Consider the following 22,777-nt stretch of genomic DNA (forward strand, 5'->3'; position numbering starts at 1 on the left):
TTGCTTTGCCATATGACACTTTTATAGCTTTTTGTAAAAGATTGTGAGACTCGGAGGGGACTGTTAGCTTTAAATGTACATAAATACATATCTGTACAGTTACTGCAGAAAGCAAAACGATTTTGAGAATTAAAAAGCGTGAGGATTAAGTGGAGGTTATTCAGATGAGACTGAGGTCAGGCATTGTAAGAGGCAAAAGAGTAAAGAAAACAAACACTTCTTCAAAAAGAGAGGAGGAAGGGGAGTGGAGAAACAAGAGCTGCAGCCCCCCCTTGCTTCATTCAGAAGACCTCTCTGAATGCCCCGGTGGGAGTCCTCTGCCTGGGTCTTGGGCAATGTTAGGACTTCATTTGGCATCCTTTGTGAAGGCCCGCTGGAATGTGCTTCTGGGTGTTTCCAAAGCCCTTTTCACAGCCTTTAACTTTTTAAAAACTGTTTTTAAACAGAGGTTCTTAAACTGGGCTTTCAAAGGGCTTTCACTGCAGCAAAAGCATAGGCTTACTGAAGGTATTTTTAAACCCATACTTCAGGAAATAGCTCATTGCTTTCCAGGTATCGATCCCCAAAGTGGTGCTGGCAGAAATTACCTGCATGGTGTGGCAGAGATTTCAGAGCAGTCGTTCTATGTCTTTCGATATTTCTTTCACACTTACTAGAAAGTGAACCTGGAAGACACCACCACTGGTAAGCCAGGCAGCTGGAATTGTTCTCAATATCACTAGCCTACACTAGCCTAATGCTTCTGGGCAAGCTTCTCTCCATTGCCTTGCTTGAGGTAGGAAAAACATACACTAGAGGTCTGTATAGCTAAGTCTGGAGGAGAGGGAAAGAAAAATTATTATTATTATTTTTTTTTTTTTGACATACTGTTAGACACTTTTTCTACCTCTGCAGTCATGGAGACTATAAATACTTTTTTATTTATTGGAAATAGTTGTGTATTATATAAGCAAAGGCTTAAAACAAACCTTATCATCATATGCATAACTACTTAGTGTGAGACTTGGCACAAAACTGAATTAGCAATCCTGCATTCGTAATACTTTTAAAGAAACAAATGAACAACAAAAATCTACTAGTTAACCACCACTTTAACCACAGAAGAGATGTCTTCAGCAGCTCAAAAAAGTGAAGTGTCTGTAGGTACTTCACTTAAAATTGCCTCAGGCTAATATAAGAATAGAATTGTTGTTCCTGATAACAGTAACGAATCACAGGTGTTGTTAGGCAAGTAAAATATTACTTTTTGAGCATTTTGAACACATTTAACTCGTATATTATCCTTAGATAGCTGTTATTACAATTTTTTGAACAGTACAATGAAAGCATCTGAGAAAACCATCAATAAAATAATTCGGGGGTGAAGCATAAAGCATGTTATTTGAGGACTGATAGCTAGAAATAGAAAAAGAAAACTGTAAAATGAGAATAGAATTCTAGGCTAGAAACCTAGTTATGTATATGTTAGCTATAGTATTAAACCTCAGGAGATGCAACTTATGTAATGTTTTAAGGTCCTACATTAGGAAGAGAGGAAGAACACTGTGCAAGCTCTTGTTCTGAGGACTACAAAGGAACTGTGCATTGATGCCTGGGCTTGATAGGGCAAACTCCACCTTTTGGTGTGCCCTAAGGCTGGATAAAGGGACAGCAACCATAGCAATTCAGCCAGGCAGGCCTCTGGGAAAATACCTGATTAATGAAGTTCTTTGAGTTAATTCAGAATACTTACAAGCATGTTGTCAAGTATTCTGACGTCTAATTTCTTGATAAAGTTACAAGGGGGGGGGGGGGGGGGGGGGGACAGGACGGGGACGGGACGGGACGGGGGGGAGGGGGGGGGGGGGGGGGGAGTTGCATGCACTTTTCCTTTTTTAAAGAAACTGAAAATACTCTGGAGTAATTACATTGTAGTGTTCCCTCACTGTATTGTTAATCAGATTAATTTAGTGTCCTTTATTTATTGCTGTGATATGCCCCAGCTCATAGATTCAGTTAAACTCTAAATTCATGCTTAAGGGGAACCAAAGTGCTTACCTTTTGGGCTGGAGGAAGTACTTCTGGAAAGCAGGCTCTTTAAGTGTGGCCGCAGCATCTGCTCAGATGTGCAAGAGGCTGTGTTAGTTCTTCATGCCATACACTGGGAAACTTTGCCGGGGCAGGTAGTTATTTTTTAACTCTTAAACGGAACAGTTTGGAGTCCTTCACCAAAAATGGATGTGTCTCGGTTTCTGGAATGATGCAGTAGAAACTGATCTGGGTTCTTCTTTGCAATTATGTGCATATCTTCATGTCATGGGTGGGCAGCAGCAGGCAGCTGTGCTTTGACTGAGAAAATGGAAACTTCTTCCCTTGAGATATCTTGATATTCTGAAACTAGCTTTTTCTTCAGACAAAAACATAGAATCCAAGGATACAGAACTTGATGTAATAAAGAACTTCAAATTGGAAATGTCAGCAATTTTGTTGCAACACTTTTGTGGAAATGAAATAGATTAGGAATTCGGAAAGGGGTAAGATTGCTCTACGTTTTACAGCCAATGTACATAGAAGAGCCTAAATTTGTGCCAATAAAGCTGCGTTTTTATGACAGGAACAAATTTATTTGCAAAACTCTTTGAGTATTCAATTTTTTCATAATACTGTATATGTTTTGTTTGCAACTCCAAATTATTTAAAGCAAGTAATCAAAAAAAAAGTCTCCATAATGCAGAAACTGAGTCTAATATTATAAATCTCATCCTGTTGCAATGAGACAGGTTCTAGTTAAAGGTTTAATGTTTAAAGATTTATTAGTAGGTTATCCATAATTCTGTTTTATTGGTTATGATTTCCCACTTAACTTTGTAGTAGGGGAAAAGTATCCTTCTGTACTGTTGGCCATTTTGAAAAAGATATTAAATGTAACATAGTCTGGAAGACTCCTAAAAGAGTAATCTTAAACTAAGATTAACAATAAACTACCTATGTGCTATAAATTTAAAAAGAAGGCTATTTACTATGTCACTTAAGAAGCAGGAATTATTTAGGATTTCTCATAATTTTTTCATAGCACCAAAAAATAATAATAAATAACAAAGACAGAGCACACTGAAGAGGTCTATCAAACGCTTGGAATGAAATTAATTTCTCTATCCCTTCCAAGATTAGCTTTTGGAAAGAAGTGCTTTAAAATGGTTCCTGAAGGAATTTTTTCTCATGTTTCCTTTTATTCAAAGAAAAATGTTACCCTAAAGTAACACACTAACAATTAAAAAATTAAATAAAGATAGTTTCTATTTAGTCATGATTAGACAAATTTAGTCTATTTAGTCAAAGATTAGAGTATTGGATTTATGATCTATAATATAACCAAAGAAATATTTTCAAGTAGTTACAGGAAAAATAGGCTTTAATATACAAAACCAGGTTCATAGTTGCAGCAGTCAGAAGAAAATTGGTGTGATACTTCCTTGACCTCCTGCAAGATATTATTTTATGTTATTCATTTTACAAGGATTACAAACAACAGTTTGGAAGGAGTCACTGACCTTATTTCATGTTGAAATTGTACAGTTTCTAGAACTGCTTTTATAATAAAAGGCAGAAAGAGGCTAGTAAATCCTTGCTCCTGTATAAGACATTCCTTGGAGTTCAGCAGTGCTGTGATCCTGGTGAAAGCCAGGATCACATTGCTGACACGCTCGATTATGCAACTGCTGCATGCAAAATGATTATTCTCTAGTAAATTACTGTTTTTAATCTGCGTGTAATCCATTCCCTCCCATGTCAGATACACACAAACTAATCCTTGTACTCCCTTATAAGCATGGTAAACCTTCCTGTTACTCTTTTTTTTTCCCTCTGGTATTCATAGAAAATAAAGTTATTGGCTCACAAATGCAACAAAAACATCCTTTTCAGAAAGTGTTACCTGTTAGGGAAGCCAAATAAATACGTCTCAGCAGTCCTGCTCATGAAAAAGGTATGTGAGAAGGACCTTGGATAAGCTTATGAGAATCCTTTTACAGAAACAGATTTATTTAAAACTCTTAACTTATCTGAGGACAGGAGGGTGAAACACCTGAATGTTTTGAACTCTGAGATATTTAAAGCACTTATATAGAAGAACAAACTAATTTCTCCCAGTTTAACAGAGACTTTCAAAAGACAAAACAGCACAAAGAGCACATAATAGAATATTTAATTTTTCAGCTGTTAATACAGTCTGAGATAATCATATTTTAAAATACCATGTTGAATATGTCAGAGAAGCATTACACTAAGTTTTTTTTGTTTGCTTTTAATCAGCCTTAAAATAAATATGTTCCAAATAAAGTTAGCTAGGCATATGATTTTGGTGTATTTGCATCAAATTGTAAATACACAAGGTTAGAATTAGAAGAGCATTCAAGAGCCTTAATGAATGGTTCAGGTCCACACCAAGTGAGGTTTCCAAGGCATGTAGACACCTTACTGGTTTTGAGAATAGTGATGGGTCATAATACTCAACTTGGAGCTGTAAATACATGTGGTGAGAAGACTGCTGTTTTGTTACATTTCTAGTCATTAAGTTTAGGTTGGTGAGGACATGACTTCTGTTCTGCCAGATTCCCAAGTCAGAAGTTTCATAATTCAAATACCAGTGGGTTTATTTGCTTTCCAGTTCTCAGATGTTTAATTGTGGCTGATGGTGAGAGGATACTTTCTGTGAAAGTCCATATGTGGGTGGCAGAAAGTGCTGTCAGAAATGGCACTTCTGCATTGGTCTGCCAAAGAAAAGCTGAGGTAAAAAACACAAGGCTCAGATTCCACAGATGTGCTGCTGTGATTTTTTTTCACCAGTCCACGGGTGAGAAAGACTGGCATGTCAGGCTGCAAAGAAAGATACTGTAGTACTTGGTGTAAAATAGAATTTGGTAGCAGTAGATTTAACTTTGCTTAATAAAAAAACACCTCTTTGGTAAGGAGCTTGGAGTACTTATTTATTCTTAGTGTGTCAGTAAGTATAGTTTCAACTTGGTGGCAATTTCAGAGAATGAAATGACTATCTGAATTTCTCTTGCCACATCCTATCACTTTTTTTTTTTGTTGTTGATTCATTCCCTGTCTTGAAAAGAAAAACAAACAAAAAACAAACACAAAACAACAACAAAAAACAACTCAATAACCAAAATAATCAGTTGTTTTGCCAGATCCTTGAAACATTTTCATTACTCGTAATTGCAGGCTTTGCTTGCAGAAATGTCTAACAGCCTTTGCTTTGCAACTTCTTCCCTGTGTGTTGATAGTTAACACTGTTGTGTCCTGGTGTAGGACACCCAGCTGGGACCACAGCTGGGCAGATGTTTGTCCATAAAGAAGTCATGGAAGTTGCCAACCATCCAGCTCTCAGAAGCAGCAAGCAGCCTTGTTTTTCTGTTTCCAAGCGAGAAAGGCACAAGTACAACATAAGCAGGGAGCACATAAACTCCATCTTCAGCTGTTGGCTCTGATGAGTGGTTCCATTAGGTAGGGACTACATCTGATTGTAGAACTGCCTTTACGCTGGAATTTACACCCTTTAAGGCATCTCACAGACAGTAGGACCTACTTAGCTGACCCTCTTACTTCAACAGCTCTAAGTTCAGTTTAATAATAATATGTTTGATCCAGTGTTTTACTGCAGTCTCCCTTCAAAAGGAAAATTCTCACTGTCTTTCCCTATCAACTGTCTGTACTTAACCCTTGTGTTAGGTATAATCATCACACAGCTGCACAACCAGTCAGGTGCTGAGGCAGGGGAAAATAAACTAGTCAAAAAACGTTAGTTTTCTGTGGCGTCTGTGGGCTAATCTGTTCCACCACATAATTTTTTGACCTGATGTCATGCAGGGAGTATCCAAAAGTAAGAGGCAGAAAAGGAAAGTGAACTGTGGTTTCACTGACAGCCCTGGTGATATTGGAAAAATCTAACCCTTAAATTGAATGCTCTGGTCCTTGAGGAACTGCGCAGGTGCCAGTAGCCTCGCTGTTTAGTAGCCATGGAGGCATGTAATTGCAGGTGCTTGTTTCCTTCAGTCCTAAAGCCACCAGTATGCTGATGCCACTGTATGAACTTTTTAAAATTTATTTATATTTAGTGACAAACTATTTTTTAAATATAAAACAAAATTAGATAAAACAAAGTAACCTGCTTTAGGAATTGTCAAATTGGAATGACAGAATTTTATTAATTTCTTTAATTATGCAGTCGGTATGGAAACGGGCCCTTAAAGATCGTTTCAAATATGTGCGGAGAACTATTGAAGATGATGAACAAGTTCTAAGGAACAAATGCAAGTTTGGCCACAGGCGAGGACAGAGGAGGAAATCTTCATCTGCTGAGAATAAACCTTACGACATCAAAGTGCTGACAGAGGTAAGATTGGTGGTGCTTATCTTCAGAGTCCTGGGCCATTTGGCTCCTGTGCTGCCAGTAAGACTCAACCCAGCAAGGGCGAGGACACTGTGATCTCATCCTATTTAAATTCTTCTCAGATGATTTGTTCTGTAGCCAGACCCCAGACTTTTTTACTTTCTGGAGAGCTGAGTATCAACAATAGAGCTAAACCCAATACCTGATGCTTTGGTGTTAGTTGTCATTTATAGCTGTCACTAACTGGATATAAAACTGTTTTGTTTGTTAATGCAATGTTCCCATTCTGCTTTAGGTTATACACCTCCAATTAGAGTGGAAAATGATAGAGGTTTACATGTAAGAGCTGAAACCTCTGTACAAATAAGAACGCAAAATGACATTTGAGATTGCAGAAAATTGCCGTACCCTACTGCCACGTTGCACTTTGTTATATAAGAGCTATTTGTGTTGATGCACAACATACACGGGGTTGCTTATGAATGTATTCATGCAGATGCTGTGTTTCCCTTTAGTCAGAGAAATCAGAAAGAGCTATCATTGCCCAGTAAGTGTTTGAAGCACACTAATTAGTTTATACGCTTTCATAAATACCTTAAGGTTCCAGTTATGCTTTGCCAACACACCTCATGCTTCTCTTAGAGCTGCAATTAAAATATGGTAAAACTTCACATATATTCACACTGCTCTTTACCAGGTAAGTGCCTGTCTTTAGGGGAACGAGAGTGGTTTACTTTATGCATTTCTGCATAAGTCATACCCTTGTGTTCTAATGCAGCTGTAGTTTTCTCCCAAAAAAGCATGCATATATTTAATAGAAGCTTCAGTAATTTCTGATTACCCCTTCTTAAGTAGTGTGTGCAGGAATAAATGGTTCACTCTTTTTGCCTGTTTCAGTTGAAAGGTTTGCAGAATATGTGATAGATATAAGAAACCTTTATTTTGGGTGCAAAACAATAAACAGCCATGGATGGGGTAAAAGAGAAGCAATAGGCTCCTGTCACATACGCATTGTCAGCCTTCATTAGTCTGCTAATGCTTGGAAAGGGAAAATGCAGGTTGTGGGTGGGTTTTGTTTGTTTGTTCTTTTTTTTTTTTTTTCTACAGAGAAGGTATAACTAACTGCAGTGCGCTGTGTCTGCACTGTAAACTGGGAATCCTGTTCACTTTAAATGCTTTGCCCAAGGCCATTCCTGGCCGCTACTGGTTTGCTCTAGAAGTTGAAGAAGGAAGCACATTCCATCTCGCCTCCTCTTAGGCATTTCCTGCTGGCTGTAATAAGTGGATAAGGGTGAAACTGGAAGAAGGTGAGAGGATGCTGAGCTCTCATCCTTAACTTTCTTTCTCTTTTTTTCCCTGTATCCCAAACAGGGAGGAATAAATGTAAGGATTAATGCTTTTGGAGTTCATCAAGGTTTAGGAATGAATCCCACATAACTGGGAATCGTAGCTTAGTTTTGAATGCATTTCTACATTGAAACCAAGTACACCTGGTTCTGAGAGACCAAGTTCTGTTACTGCAAACTGCAAATGTGCACACCTGAACAAGGTGGTTGCTTAGCATTCTTTTAAACAAATGCAGTGTGGAGTTTTTCATTTTGTATATTTAGGAACACGCATACATGTAAATCTTTGGCACTAACTGCTATGTGATAAATTCAAAATGATAAACAGAAAGTCTTAACCTCAGAAAAATAAATACTTGGCCTAGAAGTCAGTACCACAGGCAAAAACAAATGACTTTCAGACTATCAGTCAGATACCCTTGCCTTTGTCCCTTTTAAAAGCCTGGAGAAACAGACCAGCCATATGCCGACAGGAAGCCAGCCCATCAGGACTATTTAAGGTGAAAGGGTGGGAAATGAATTCCAGGCGAAGGAGACCTTTGGAGAACAATTAGTCAAGGATTTCTGGCCGCTTTGTATGTCCACACTCTCCCTTAGATAGGCAGAGTAGGACACTTAGGGCATTATAAGTCAAACCCAACTGGCAAGCAGTGCAGATGAAAGAGCACATTTGTTTCCAATGGATGACCTACTTATCAGCCACACAGCTTTAGTTTCTGAATAGTCAGAAGGTGCAACTCAATGCAGTGTGCTTTGTGTCAGTATCATCTTGAATTGTTAATGGTATGAAGGTGATAAAAAGATTCTTTATCAGTGAGGCATTTCTTATTAGTATAGCTGGCATTTTTTTTTTTACATAAAAAGAGTAATAATGCTACTAATAACTTTATTGACTGATCTTCCTATCTCATCATGGGAAAAAAAAAAAAAAAACATATTCAATATATTTCTAGCTAGCATCACAAGAAATGTCTTGAGTAAGGGCAGTGCCCAGGTCATAAAATGGTGGTAAGTACAAACATAAGCCAGTGCTGAAGTTACCTGTCACTGTAGCCCTGAAGGAGGTTTTGGTTAGACTGATACTCCCCACAACTGTTCATCAGGCTGAGCCACCATTAGAAAGAAACTTCAATTGTGCCTGATAGACATTAATATGAGTTTGCATGTTGGAAGGGAAAATTCTCCTGAATTGGAAAATCCTCATGAATAAATTCTATGAAGGCTATGGAGTGAGAATCCTCCCCAGTCATTTTGCATAGTTGTGTGAATATCCTGGAGCTACAGTAAGCTAGGGGAGAGTACATTGTAATGCTAACATTCTTGATCTGCTGCAAAAGGAAGGCACTTTTTATGAGGGGGTGATCACACTAAAAAGGCAAGACAGTCTCCTCTGCAGCCAGGGCGTGGACGCAACTGAGACAGCCAGGGTGTGGATGCAACTAAGACAGCCATATTGTGATTGGCTTCCTTGTTCTCTTTTGACTGATCTCCTTATTTGCTTTTTTAGTATCAAATTGGCACTATGAACCCCTTCACCTGCTCTCAGAAAAAAATTGGTTCATGGTTCTTCAGTCTGTGAGAGAAACCACATCCTGCCAAATGTAACTACAGGAGCCCTAGACTGGGGGGGGTCAGAAGGGTGAAGACAGAAGGAATAGGATAATAGGACACATGTGGTGTGCATGGATAACTGGTGTGACTATTTGGCCAGAAGATTTTTTAAAAGTAAAGGGTGATGGAGAGTGCAGTCAGAGCTGATGATTGACCTCCACATGTTGAAAGCATGTGATTTGAACACTAACTTATTCATCACAAGGATGGTGGGCAAAGTGTCCCTTCCAAAACTTCCAAGTTTTGAAAACTTGTTAATGTTGAACAGTGTTGTTCCTGGGAAGTGTGCTTTCACAAACAATCAAGTTAGCTAAGGTAGACATAAAGACACCCACAGATATCCCACATAGCAGTAAGCAGAAGGTGGGTCTCCCATAAGTCCAGTATTGTATCTGCTGCTTTCAGGGATCTGTGGGATACCCTTACAACACGTCACTGAATAGCTGTAACTATGCACCTGAATCAAGCTTCTTCAATCCATCCTGGATGCAGTATGATAAGGCCTGTTAGCAAAGGGATTATACAACAATATACAACGATATTTTGCCTGAATTTTAACGGGTTAACAGGCTAGAAAAAACATGATCTTAAGCAGAAGTGTAGAAAGAGTACAGTCTGTATTCTAAGGCCTCCAACTTATAACAGCCTCCAGCAGCCTCTTTGTCAGCAGGGGTCTGTGAAGCACATGTGTAAATGCAATGTGTAAATTTACTCCTGTAAATCTGGATTTAGGTGTGAAAAGGAGAACTAACTACCGACAAGAGGGATAAAATAGCAGATGTTTGCAGGTACTCGGCATGTCTGCCACACCCAGCAGAGCTGGGACATCATGAAAATAAAGGAGGTGCCATTAGGCCACCTCCTTTCTGTGTCGGTAGGATAGTACAAGAACTATTTCGTACTTAGTCTATCCAGTACTTAGCCTGGGAGAAGTGGAAGGATTCAGCAGAAACTTAAGCTCATACAGCTGGACATCTGCTAATATTATTCATGTACAGAGAAGATGAGTATTAACATTGAAAGTGGTGAATATATAAACTGTATGCCAAGAGAAGCAGATGAAAAGCCAGGCATCCAGATGGAAGCTGAGGCATGCAGCACCATAAGTGTTTTGGTGCTATCTTGTGGCACAGGAGTGATGAAGGTGGTAAGAACACTTTTACCATAAGACTGAGGCTTTCCCTTAAGCAAACTTTCTCTGGAATCTCATTAGTTCAGAGAGAATGGATGAGCATCTTGGCTTTAAACAGGAGGAGGTTTGTAGGAACGCTAAATGATGGTCATCCAGAGTTTTGTCCAAGTCCCTGGGTGACCAGAGACAGATTAAATGATGAGGCCTGGAAGTCTTAACTTGTATGAAATACCTGATTCAGGGCAGATGTAAGAAATGGTCCCTGAACCAGCCAGCATAGGGGAGCAGATTATTGAAGGAAGCCAACCATTTACAAGGTGAAGGTCTTTTACCTTTACCTTTCCTTAGTGTGTGTAACCTGTTGCCACTTGTAATACTGATATTGAAGCTGGGGGTCTCCTTGAGCTTCTGGGTGTGGTAGGGCTGATTGCAGGGAGACAAATGGTAATGGAAAAGTTTAAGATTTTTGTGTGCCTCACAGAAATTTACTCCATTGGCTATACATTCATCGCAAGCTAGAAATTGTTTTTTCTGATGAAAGAAGTAATCAGGAATGAGTGTTGCCAACTCTGAGCTGGAGTTTCTTTTATCTCAGCACAGATTTATATTTGAAGCCCTTTTAGACATTTCGTAGGGGTAAGCTTTTCTTTGAGGTGATTAAGACAAATAACATCATGTTTGTCAATGAGATTATGCCCTTGCAGGAGGCAGTGAGCTTGAAGCAACTTTTCAAGGAATGGATAGAGAGTGGGAGTTGGTAGGAGATCCCTGGGGAAAAGGGAGAAGGCGTGTGTGTGTGTGTGTGTGTGTAGCATCAGCAGGTGAAAAAGGAAACCAAACAAATCAGATGTCTGTTAGTATCACAAAGTATAGACTTCCTGTGCATGAGCTGCAGAAAACTCTTTGCTCAGCCATATGGCTGAGAGGTTCTATTGTCAGCGACAGAATTAGGTGTTATCTATGCAGTGAATGCTGTACACAGGCAAAGCAAGTGATAGCCCCTTTTTTCTAACACTAAAAATCTCCAAATCATGTGTTTGGATGCATGCACGGCCCAAATGTGAAACTGCATATACAAATGATCATTTAAAGGTTGTATCGGCATAACGTGTTTTTACCACAGTAACTTTTATGTACGTACATAGTGTGTGTCATTGCTTAGTCAATATTTTAAAATGCTTTAAGGTCAAATGAGAAGCTTTGAACACAGGTTCCTGGTGTACGTTATGCTTCATGCTCTTCTTAACATCATTCAATATTCCCATTGTTCTGTGAGTTAATGTGAAGGGTGAAGTATGGTTTGTCCATTGACAGATGAAAATAAATTTCATCCCATGTTGCTTATGCTGTTTGTTTAGCAGTTTGCAAATCAGAAAGCAGTTGTGGTCAGAAATAGACTGACTTATATGGCTTTCAAAGTTTGCAATTAATATTGGCATGTAAGTCTAGCTCTGAAAGTATCTGCCTGGCTCAAAAGGGTAATTATGTGTAATTAGAACAGAGCTTGCTTTAATTAAACATCTCATTTGAGTAAGAGTCAGTGTGGATCCTGGAGTAGGTTACATGCTCATTTCGCATGAAAGCAGCCTGCCTGTGCTGCTTCACTAGTCTTATGCTCAGCTTTTGGGCAAGAAGGGTGGTGCAGTTGTGATGCCTTCTCAGTTCCCTTCCACCCAGTGGGGCAAGGAACTCTGCTCTGTTTATTGCTTGCCTTTCAGAATCAGACATATTAAAGCTTACTTAGTTTTTCTTGTTTTTACTTGGTAATTCCTCCCCATATAAAAAGCCTTAGTATTCAGAAGATATATTTTACATTAAACATCATTGTGATGAACGTGAAAGTTACCACAGGGGAGGAAAAAAAAAGACTGTTTTTTACAATGGTGGTATTAAAAACACAGAATACAGAAGAGTTCTTATGATGTCTTGTGTCAGTACGTATTCCAGACAAAACAGCAAGACCCACTTTCCAATATTTGAAGATCAAAGCACAGGATTCAGGTTACACGCGTGTAACTACCTATGAAAGTCATTTCTCATTCCGAAGAGGTTACAAAACCCACTTAGTGTAAAAGATTACTCCAGGCAATGGTCCCTCACAAGTGTAAGTACACAAGCATCATATTCTTTGTTTAGGTAGAAAGAAGACGCTGAAACTGCTACTGTCAGGCTTGCTTGTATAAGTACTTTGAGCATTGATGCCAACTCTGATGCACGTAGACTCAGCACTCCAGAAGTGTTAAGCAGCAGCAATGCACTGAGCAATAACATGTCTTGGAGTATGCACTGGCATCTAGTGAGGAAAATTAAAAATGTATTTTCAAAGGAAATATTAGCTGCTGCTGCTGCTGGGACCTTACATGATACTGAAAGCAGCATAAGGGAAGGCAATACAATAGCTATACCAACACTACTACTTGTCAGCAAGCTGGTCCTAGCATAAAAGAATGGTGTGAAAGTGGAGCTCCCATTCAGTGCTGGCACCACGGAACCTTCCTGTGCAGTTCTCATTGCCATTTAATGGTTTCTACCTTTTCCTGCAAGCAAATCAGTGGAGAACCTCAAATGAATATTCCCAAAGCATCCCAGGTGAGGAGCGGAGAAAAAAAAATATTTTGATCATCATCATTAACAACAAACAGCTAGGCTACGTTTACCATTCAAGAACTGGTATAAATGCTTGTAAGGAGCAAGAGGTGCCTGGTGTCCTCACCAGAGGAGTTTTCATCACTCTGATTAGGTAGTCATGTTACTTTGGAGTTTACATTAATAAGTTTTAGGATTTATGATACATGTTTTCTACAGTAACAGAAAACTTAGATGTTGAGTTGTACTTCATGCATTAGAATTGCTCCCTACCCCCCAACCCCAAAGAGAAATAGGAGCTTCACTTCATTGTATGGGGGACAGTAATAAAGTGCTGCAGAGTAGTAGCTGGGGCTTTTTACAAGAATCTGGCTGCTCTTTTTAGAATTTCTAGCTGTATCTTGGGGATGGAGGGGTGGAATCCATCAAAAACATCTAGGGGACCCGATGAGATACATCTGCCAGATCCTGAGGGAACTGGTGGATGTTGTTGCTAAACCTCTATCAATCATATTTGAGAAATTGCGGCGGTCTAGAAAGGTTCCCACTGAGTCGAAGATGGGTAACTTTGGGAAACTTGAGGAGCGATGGCAGGACCATTCCTCAGGCAAGGTCTAGGCAACACTGATGGGCAAGTGCTAGGTATCATCTTCTACCTCATTAACTTCCTTTCTGCATACTTTTAACATCTTTCTATATTCCACAGTATTTCTCATGTGCTTGTGATGAAAAGGCGACTAATTTTTTAAAGGTATTGACGTAATTTCTCATTTGTTCCAGAAAGATTTTTTTTCTTTTTAAATTTAACCTTTAGTATTTGAAAAAGAAAGGAAAATTTTCACATTATTCAGTATGCACACTGCCATTAAGACAAAATTTTGTGTAGAAAAAATAAAAATAAGTTAAAGACCACCAACTAACATTTTTTTTATCAGTGCAAGGGGAATGGATGTTACTGGTGACATGGTTGAAAATCTGGTCAGAGAAAGGATTCTTTATTCAATGGGAGAAGCTATTTTTTTTTTTTTTTAGTTCCCTACTGTACACATGCTGAACTGTTAGCCTTGTTTTTTTTTTTTTTCTTTTTCTTTTTCAGACATTGAAATAATATATCTTTAATGCAGATCTGGCTTCAGTCTAGATGTGAAAGGTTTTCCACAGTGTATTGAAATAACTAAGGATTAAAGTCATTGTTACATTTTTTACTGTAATATAGCCATACTGCAATGAGCTTTTTTGCTTTAATAGTTAAAGTGGAGAAGATCTAGAGTCTTCCCAAAGTTTGTAAGTGATAGGCTGAAATACCAGTTCAATAGCCAGTTTTCTAAACCCAGTTTGTTCCTGCTCATACCACCAATGTCACAGTTAACTATAAATAAAGATTTTATATTGCATTTGAAATAATTCTCCGATAAAATTTAGGTTGCAAAATAGTGTCCTACTGAGATAATTTCCTTCCCCCCAAAGAAAGCCATCTTTCAGTTATCTTTCTGCTTCTCTTAAAAATCGTTATCCACAAATTAAAAACTAAAAGGAAAAAATGAAACATTCTGAGAGAATCCCACATTCAGGTTTCTCAGTTAATGTTCATTTATTGCACTTTTCTAGAAAAAAAAAAAAAAGTGAAATAGGAACATGGTTCAAAGATGATGGGAGTTCAGTTATAAAGCAGTGTATGTGTAGAGCACATTTTGCTGCAAACATGGTGTTTAATATATATATTTTTAATAAAGCCAGAACTTATTTTCATGTTTGAATCTAATAAATCCTAAAGTCAGAAATTATTTGTGTTTAATTCAAGTGAAGTCAAACTTTCCTGCTTAATCAAATACCCTCAAAGTTTATTTGAATGAAACCATGCTTAGAAATAATGAGCAACGTAAAAAAGAATACTTTCTCCCTTTAGATTCTCAGGTAGGCTGACTGTAAAAACAGCTACTCTTCCACAAACATCTAAGTTTGCCATTCTCTAATTCCTGGTTCCCTAACACTGGTTCCACTAAAGACACTGCCATAGGCTTAATGTACCCGTGAGGTCCATTGCTCTGTTCTGTTCTTGACTGATAAACATGCACTACTTGCACTAAATCAATTAGAATTAGACGCATGCAGCGATGCAGTAAATCTGTCCTCCCAATTACCAACTAATTATAATTACGTAGCATTGTATACTACATTATATTGTTTGTATAATTCCATACTTGCAATGAAGCTGTCCAGAGACAAAAATGAAATTAAGTGCTTAGATATAAAAGACACAGACCTGTCACTGTATATAGAGGGCCCAAAGTCATAGCAACTTCGGTCACTAATGCTGGCCCCCAACTCAATATTCACTTGCTCTTTCATTGAAAGAAGCATTCTGCACCCAACATGTGTTTTACTTCATACTTACTGTTGCACATCCTTTATATACATAAAGTTTACTTGTTTTACTTCTACTGTACTTACACAAGAAGTAATCTCTGAAAAAGTGATAGCACTAAAGCTAGTAGAAAACATTAATTTGTATCCAAATGGTGTTAGCACAGACTTGGCAGATTTCTGAAGCTCTATTATTTGTCTGAGGTGTGCTTTGTTTCTGGGTATGCATATCTATTATACAGATTACTAGTTTAAGCAAGGTACGCTAATGAGATAAAAGTTAGAACCACCAATAATTTCCTTCAGCCTAGGAGTGCAGCCTAAAAAGATGAAAAGATTACAGATGGCGATTGCTCTAAGCAGACAGAACACTGGAAGAAAACCACTCACCTCTGCTCGTGTTACTTGTAATGGAAGATTTACACAACAAAGTTTGGCTTTCCAACATGCTTTTTCCTAGTAGGTAGTGATAGCAACTCTTCCACAGATCACAGCCATATTTCTATGGGATGCTTAACACTGATGTCATATGGAAACAGTTAGCTGATTAATAATGTCAGTGACTAAATTAATTCTCATGGAAAGTCCATCAGCTCTGTTTGCCTTGACAAGGAGGGTGGAGATAAGCTGGAGTAAAGGTCACAACTTGTTCTCCTTAGTGTTTGTTCCTGAGCAACAGAGTCCACTTGCCTATGGTTTTAGCACATGGGGTTGAGTTTGTGCTGCTCTCCTCCTGCTGTAAGCTAGTGTGTGAAGGTGATCTCTGCTACAGAAATGAGCTCTTGTGCTCATTTCTGCTGCAGGTTTGGAAGTAGTAGTATCGGAATTACCAGGAGAAGTCAGTAGTATCAGAGCTGTTTGGAGTCAGAAACTTCAAAACAGATCTTGTCCAGAATAAAAACCATAAACGTAATTCCGCGGTTTCCAGGTACAGGAGTACTCACAATATAAAGACTTCCCAGAAAAAAAAAATAAAAAATAATAATAATAAAAAAAAAAAACAGGCTTTGCAAGGATTCTTAGAAGTGGAGTTCAGGAGATCACGCTACTGGGAGCACTCTTTTTAGGCAACTTCAAGGGATGTGTCTTAGATTGATATGTCAGTAAAGAGGTTACACAATAAGGTACTAAAACGAGCTGTAACAAATTCCCAGGACCAAAGGTTATTTGTTAAAAAAACTTATATTCGTACAAGGATAGAATAGCTAAACTTCCGACTGGGATGTGCAACCTCTCATGAAAAATGACACTGGAAAATTGGAGGTAGCTGTTTTGATGCCAGTTTCCACAGTTTCAGGGGAGATCGAGGGAACATATTGACCAATAAACTTGCTATCTTTACAGGTCAGATTGGCAAGAACTGTAATGCAGAGGCAAGAGATGAATAAATTGGAAAAGAATCAATGAAGTTTCTGTAAACAGAAGTCATGCTTCATAAATGTACTAGTTCTCTGAAGTATTCAACCACCCTGAGGTCATCAGAAATCCAGCAGATAAAGTTTATATTAACTTCAGAAGAAATTTCACCACATTTTTTTTTCAAATGCTCTTAAAAGATATAATCCGAGGGAATAAGCAGGAGCTAGGCAGAAATAGTTAGTTTTTACAGTGGAAGAGAATGTTAATACTTGGTTCATGCAGTTCAACATATTTCTAAATGATATGGAAAAGGACAATATTTGGCATTTGACAACATTTGCTAATGCAACTAAGGATAGTAAAGACAAAGGCTGACTGAAGAGCATCTGAAAGACCCCATATGTTACTGAGTTAACAGGGCAGAAAAACAGGAGAGAAAACTCAGTGTAAATAGATCTACAACAAAGCACAAGGAGAAAACTCAATTCTAAAATCATTTACAGTGATGGGCTCTGAACTTATTATTACCATTCACATGATATTTCTATATCATGCTAAAGAAAATTTGGCACAATGCTAAGCAGCTATCTAAAGAAGTATATTGATTGCTCAGAGTTATTTAAGGAAGAAACATGAGAGAATATTATTCCACTGTATGCACCTGTGGTATCCCAGCAACTCAACTAGTATTTTAAGTTCTACTGTGCCCATCTTATAAATACAGTAGTGAAATTAGAAAATATGCAAAGATGCTAACAGGGATAGTTGAAAGTATGGAACAGCTTTTGTATGTGGAATGATTAGATAATTTAGGGCAGTCTTGGCTTGAAAAGGGGTTATTGAAGATGGAATATGACGTATCTACAAAATTACAGGTAAACAGATTCAGTATGATAAGCAAGGAGTAGTCAGAGAAAACAATAGGCATTTCTTCTGACTGCAGTAGTTAGGCTGCTGAGCATAATGCAGAATGCTGTGAAAGGTACAATTTTATCTGGATTGGAAAAGCGACTGGAATAAATGATGGAAGAAAAAATTTACTGGAGGCTATGAAATATGACAATATATCCACTGGAAGTCCATGGGCCCCAATTCAGTGGAGTCTTGATAGGGCTTAGGGGAAGTCCCACTACACTACTATCCCCTCAGCCACTTAGAGGAGGGTACAGGACCAAATCATCTGACCTGCTACCTCTGTTCCTGGGCAGTGAGGAAGAGGAGAGGAATGCCCAGTTAGGCTGCTCACAAACCAAGGTTACTATTCAATTAAGTCTAAAATACAGTATTAAAAAGAGAGCAGGCTGTGCTGATACAACACCATCCTATCAAGGGCCAGGGGAGTAGCTGTAGGGGTTGTGGTAGTTAACTGTCCCGCATTCTGGGCTGTTTTCTTCCCTGATAACAATGACTATTGAAATCCATGGATATATAGTTAGAGGAAGACAATTTTTTACTTGTATATCTTGTGCATCCTATTTTTTGAATTCCACATGTCCAATTTTAAAAAGGATGTTAACCAGAAAATTAAATTGCACATAGAAAGCAGTTTTGAATGCTGTATGTTTTGCAGTTTTGTCTTAAATGTTCTGGGAAACAAAATCAGGTGTCTCAACTTGCATTGGCTCCAGCCCACAGGCCACCACTGGCGTAGATGACAGCTGCATCAGTGACAATACTTTTGGGAAAAGCCAGTGTAAATGCAGCTTGAGGGTGGTAATCATACTAACAATGCAACTGTATGTTTTCTCAGCTTGTTTCAATGGACAAATTCACTGTTTCCTCTGATAGAAATGACACAGCTCCAGGCTACAGCCGCAGAGGCACTGCTTTGGATAGCCATCCCTCTTCTGAGCAATTACTGTTTGTGGAATTACAGCAGAGACAATATTGATAATTTTGAGGAATCATTAATAGTATCTTCAAGTATGAAGACATTAACTGTCAAACTAATCAAATAATGCTTTCCATTAAAGATTTTCTTTCTCTTAGTTCTTCTGGTCTCAGGTCTCCTTGGGTAAATACTTCAGTTGTGTGAATGTGGAAGTTTGTTGTCCTGCCTGTTTGAGTAAGACGAAAATACTTTTTCTCTTGGCAATATAGAGCTGATATTGCTAAAGGAGTAACACTGAGACATCATTAGAAATGCTTTCTAATTTCCAATAAATCACAATTAGGCAAACCAAGCACAGGCACAGGAATCTCATGAATCTCCTCTAATATGTAATTTGAGCTTGCGAGACCTGGCTGGTAGCTCTATTTCTATATGAAAACAGATCTTAATACAGCTAATAGAGCATGAGGGTAAATCTGCAGAGCCAGTACTTAAGTCACATTACAGGTCCTTTCTGCTGAGTTTTACAACATTTTCATGTAGTCTCCAGTGTGGACTGACATCAAATCACACAGGTCCCACGTCAGATAAAAAGGATAGCAGATTGGTTACAATTCTCTCCTTCATTTGTTGATAGGATGATCCTGCTTATCTTGAAGGTGATGCAACGTATGAGAACATTAACTGGCTGAAGCAAGAATATATGAAAACTCAGAGAAACTGGAATGAAGTAAACAACAGAATGAATGCAACAATACAAATACGAAGGAAGATGATCAGTGATAAGGCACCTTTACAAGACATTCTTAGAGTATTTCCTTTCTTAAGATGCCCTTATCAGGTAACAGATCTATACTTAATAATGGCATTGAGTTTAATATTATAGATGTAATACAACTGTGAGCATTTATCTTACTGGATGTTTCTAGTGAAGTATTCATCAACATTCTTCTTTTTAATCTATTGTATTTTTACTGCTAACACCACTTTAAAAGACTCACTAGTTAAACATGCCACACACAACAGCAGTGAGTTATTGGAAGTACTTTGTTGATACTTGATGTACATCTTGCCTGTTTTGGAAAAAAATTAAACTATCACCTCATCCAGTTTATAGATCTTATTTTACTGAGCTAGTCTTACCTTGTCTTCAAAGCATGCATCTCAATTTGTTTTTAGTTTTGATTTTGAGGATTGCAATAATCCCTTATTTTTATTTTTTTTTCTTTTTTAGCTGTTTCGGGAGTTCCAGATTCTTACACACATGAACATTTATCAGAAAACAGTTGAGATTTTGGAGATTTATTCAGAAAACATATTATCTTTGTATCTGGTGAAGAATAATCCTATTACCATTATGCTGCAAGAAAATCTGAAACAGCACACAGAGGAAGACATTCTGAAATGTCAGTACAAATCTTCTATGCTCTGAATATCAGTTCTGGTCTGGATGGGAGGGAATTAATTTTCTTCGTAGCAGCTGGTATGGTCCTGAGTTTTAGATCAGTGACAAAAACAATGCTGGTACCACACAGTAATGTTTTAGCTGTTGCTGAGCAGTGTTTGCACAGCATCAAGGCCACCTTTGCTTCTCGCTCTTCTCCACAGTGAATAGGTTTGGGGGCTTATGCACAAGAGGCTGGGAAGGGGCAGGTGACAAAAATTAGACTGGGCAGATGACACAAATTAACCTCCTGAGTTGGAAGGCACCTGCAAGGATCATTGAGCACAACAAACTGATAACTGGGTAGAGAGGAGTTTGGGGGTGAGCAGTGGTGACAGGAGGATTATCCAGCTCACAAACTCCACTAGAAGCAAGGCCTAGCATAAGAGAAATTTAATCATAATATTGAGTTTATGAGTGTCGTGAATGATTTAAATACTACTGCGCGTTGCCAGCTGAGGCACCTAAACCTTTACTGTGGCACAAATTACTCTTCAAAAGGGACTGAGCAGCAATTCCACTGCCGAGCTGTTAGCTATTTCATAAACCACAATTTGTCTTTCCAGGATGATATCAGAGTGCCAGAATGTTTTCATTTGTAATTTAGTAGAAATCCTTGCCTTTGACAGACATGAAGATGACTGCTGCATGTTTACTTCTGCCAGATGTCTTTGGAGATGACTCTAGTCTGTTTGCTGCAGTAAACGAAGAGGTAGGAGACAGCACCACTGGCTGTGGTCTCTTGCTCATATGAGCTGCCTGGGCACATCCCTTGGCCTTTTGGTGGTTCAGCTTAGTTCCTGGAAAAGGATGATGTAGCCTGCCTTTTGGATAAAGACCAAATACTAACAGAAATGCTAGCTAAATTCCAAATGTTATTAGGCTTACTGAATTCTCTGAGATATTACAAGTTACAGTTCAGTTCACCCAATGTGATGCTGTGACATCATTTGAAATATCCTTTTTTTTTTTTAGGTGAAGGTGGTGACACCAGTGTTGGAAGTTAAAAATCCCTTCAATGTGAATTCATGTGAGTTTGCTCTGTATGTAGAGAAACAAGAGGTAGCCCAGCTTGAGGACTGCACCACAGCCCTGGCAGCACTGGTGGCTGCATTTTACGTGTTTGATATCCCGTGCCCAAACAGAATCTATAGGACACTGAACTTCCTGGAGTCTCTGGTCTTTGAGATGAGGTGTCCAGCATTCCTCCCAGCTGAGGTAAAGAGAGGGCTGGAAATCCCAGTATTTGCTAGTGCAAATCCCAGTATTTTCTAGTATGCACAGTACTCATCTCAGGAACATTTTGTCAAAATAAATCTCTTTGTTGTGAAGATGAATCAGTGCCATTCTTTCTAGTGAAAGTGTATGTATATTTGTAACAGTTATGTTTAATACTGCTTTTTTTTTTTTTTAATTGTACTGGCTACTTTTATAAAAATCTGAAATCTGAGCATTTTCTTTATTTTAAATGAATGCTCTGGAAGTATTAGAGAAAATAAAATTTTCTAGATTACTACGTGTTGTGTATTTTTTTTCTCAGAGGATTTTACAAATTCTGATTTTTGACCATCAGAACTTAAAAAAAATACTTGTGAGTTAGTGAGCACTTTGGTGCTTTAGATGCTAATATATTTAATGTCCTGAAGCAACAGAAATTAGATTTACTGGTTACCACTCTCATTATATTATGAGGATATGATCACTAAAAGTACTTAAATAGTTTTGTTGTTGTTGTTGTTGTTTGTTTGTTTTAAAATGCTGGGCCTGATTTACAGTTTTGCAGGATGATGATTTTTCTTTCTTTTATCCATGCATGAAATCTTCTTTTCTTCTTTCTTTTAATATTAATCCTAAATTTGCTAAATAAGGATTCTGAGATGAGCTCTCAAAGTAGCAAAAACGACTTATCTGGGATGCTGCCATGTGCATTTGTAACCACGGCTTTGGCGATGGGGAATGAATGCTTCATTTTCTTTCTGAGTTTGCTTTTCAGAACAGAGCAGCCTTTTCCACATGTACATATCCCATCTGCCCACGCAGAACAGAGACCCTCTCCTCTCCTTTTCCACAACCTCCTCTTCTCCCTAACTCTTCTTAACTTTTTAAGCCCCATGCATATCTGGAAATCCAAGGGATTAGAGCCTGATAGTGGATGGCTTCAGACAGCCTTCTAGTGATGGAAAGAGCAGCCGCCAGCAAACTTAACCAGTGCCTTAATTAATCTATATAGAATGGCAAATAGCATTTTATTAAAACACTACATTCTGCTAAAGAGCTCCATCTCTCACAAGTGCCCATACAGGCAAAGCAATATTTGTGGTCACCACTGTTCCTCACACCCAAACAGAAAGCCCTTGGCTGTGCATCCCATTCAGAGATTACAGTGGGAGACTGAGTATGAGAGGAGAATACTGACTGCATTTAATGGCCAGACTCTCTTGCTAAAGTCTTTGCAGTCACTTGCCTTCCATGGAAATTGTGGGATATCCTTAGCCCATGTAACTGCTGGGTTACCTCCAATACAACACTGAAAACCATTGCAAGTGCCATTTTAAAGATTCATTAGGTGTCCTTGAGTATATTTAGTTTCCTAGTGCATTTGTTAGGAGTAATATTTGTAATAGAAGTTGCTATACCCTATTACCTCATCACATTTTCTTCTACATCTTGTAAACAGTATTAATTCTAAATCATTTATTTAAACCACAGTATGCTGTATACCTGTATT

General features: G+C 38.3%; 1 protein-coding gene across 2 annotated transcripts in view; it reads left to right on the forward strand.

Moving 5' to 3' along the window:
• Positions 1 to 21,565, forward strand: part of SAMD3 (sterile alpha motif domain containing 3) — a 36,383-nt gene extending 14,818 nt beyond the window's left edge. For both annotated transcript variants that reach the window (XM_068677460.1, XM_068677459.1), the window contains exons 7-11: positions 6,212 to 6,379; positions 19,243 to 19,446; positions 19,840 to 20,011; positions 20,679 to 20,761; positions 21,025 to 21,565. In XM_068677460.1, the coding sequence (XP_068533561.1) occupies positions 6,212 to 6,379; positions 19,243 to 19,446; positions 19,840 to 20,011; positions 20,679 to 20,761; positions 21,025 to 21,324 (927 nt within the window). In that variant the 3' untranslated portion in view covers positions 21,325 to 21,565. The remainder of the gene's footprint in view (positions 1 to 6,211; positions 6,380 to 19,242; positions 19,447 to 19,839; positions 20,012 to 20,678; positions 20,762 to 21,024) is intronic.
• Positions 21,566 to 22,777: the final 1,212 nt, after the last annotated feature.

This window comes from Anas acuta, chromosome 3 (assembly GCF_963932015.1).
Source record: "Anas acuta chromosome 3, bAnaAcu1.1, whole genome shotgun sequence".
Lineage (NCBI taxonomy): Eukaryota > Metazoa > Chordata > Aves > Anseriformes > Anatidae > Anas > Anas acuta.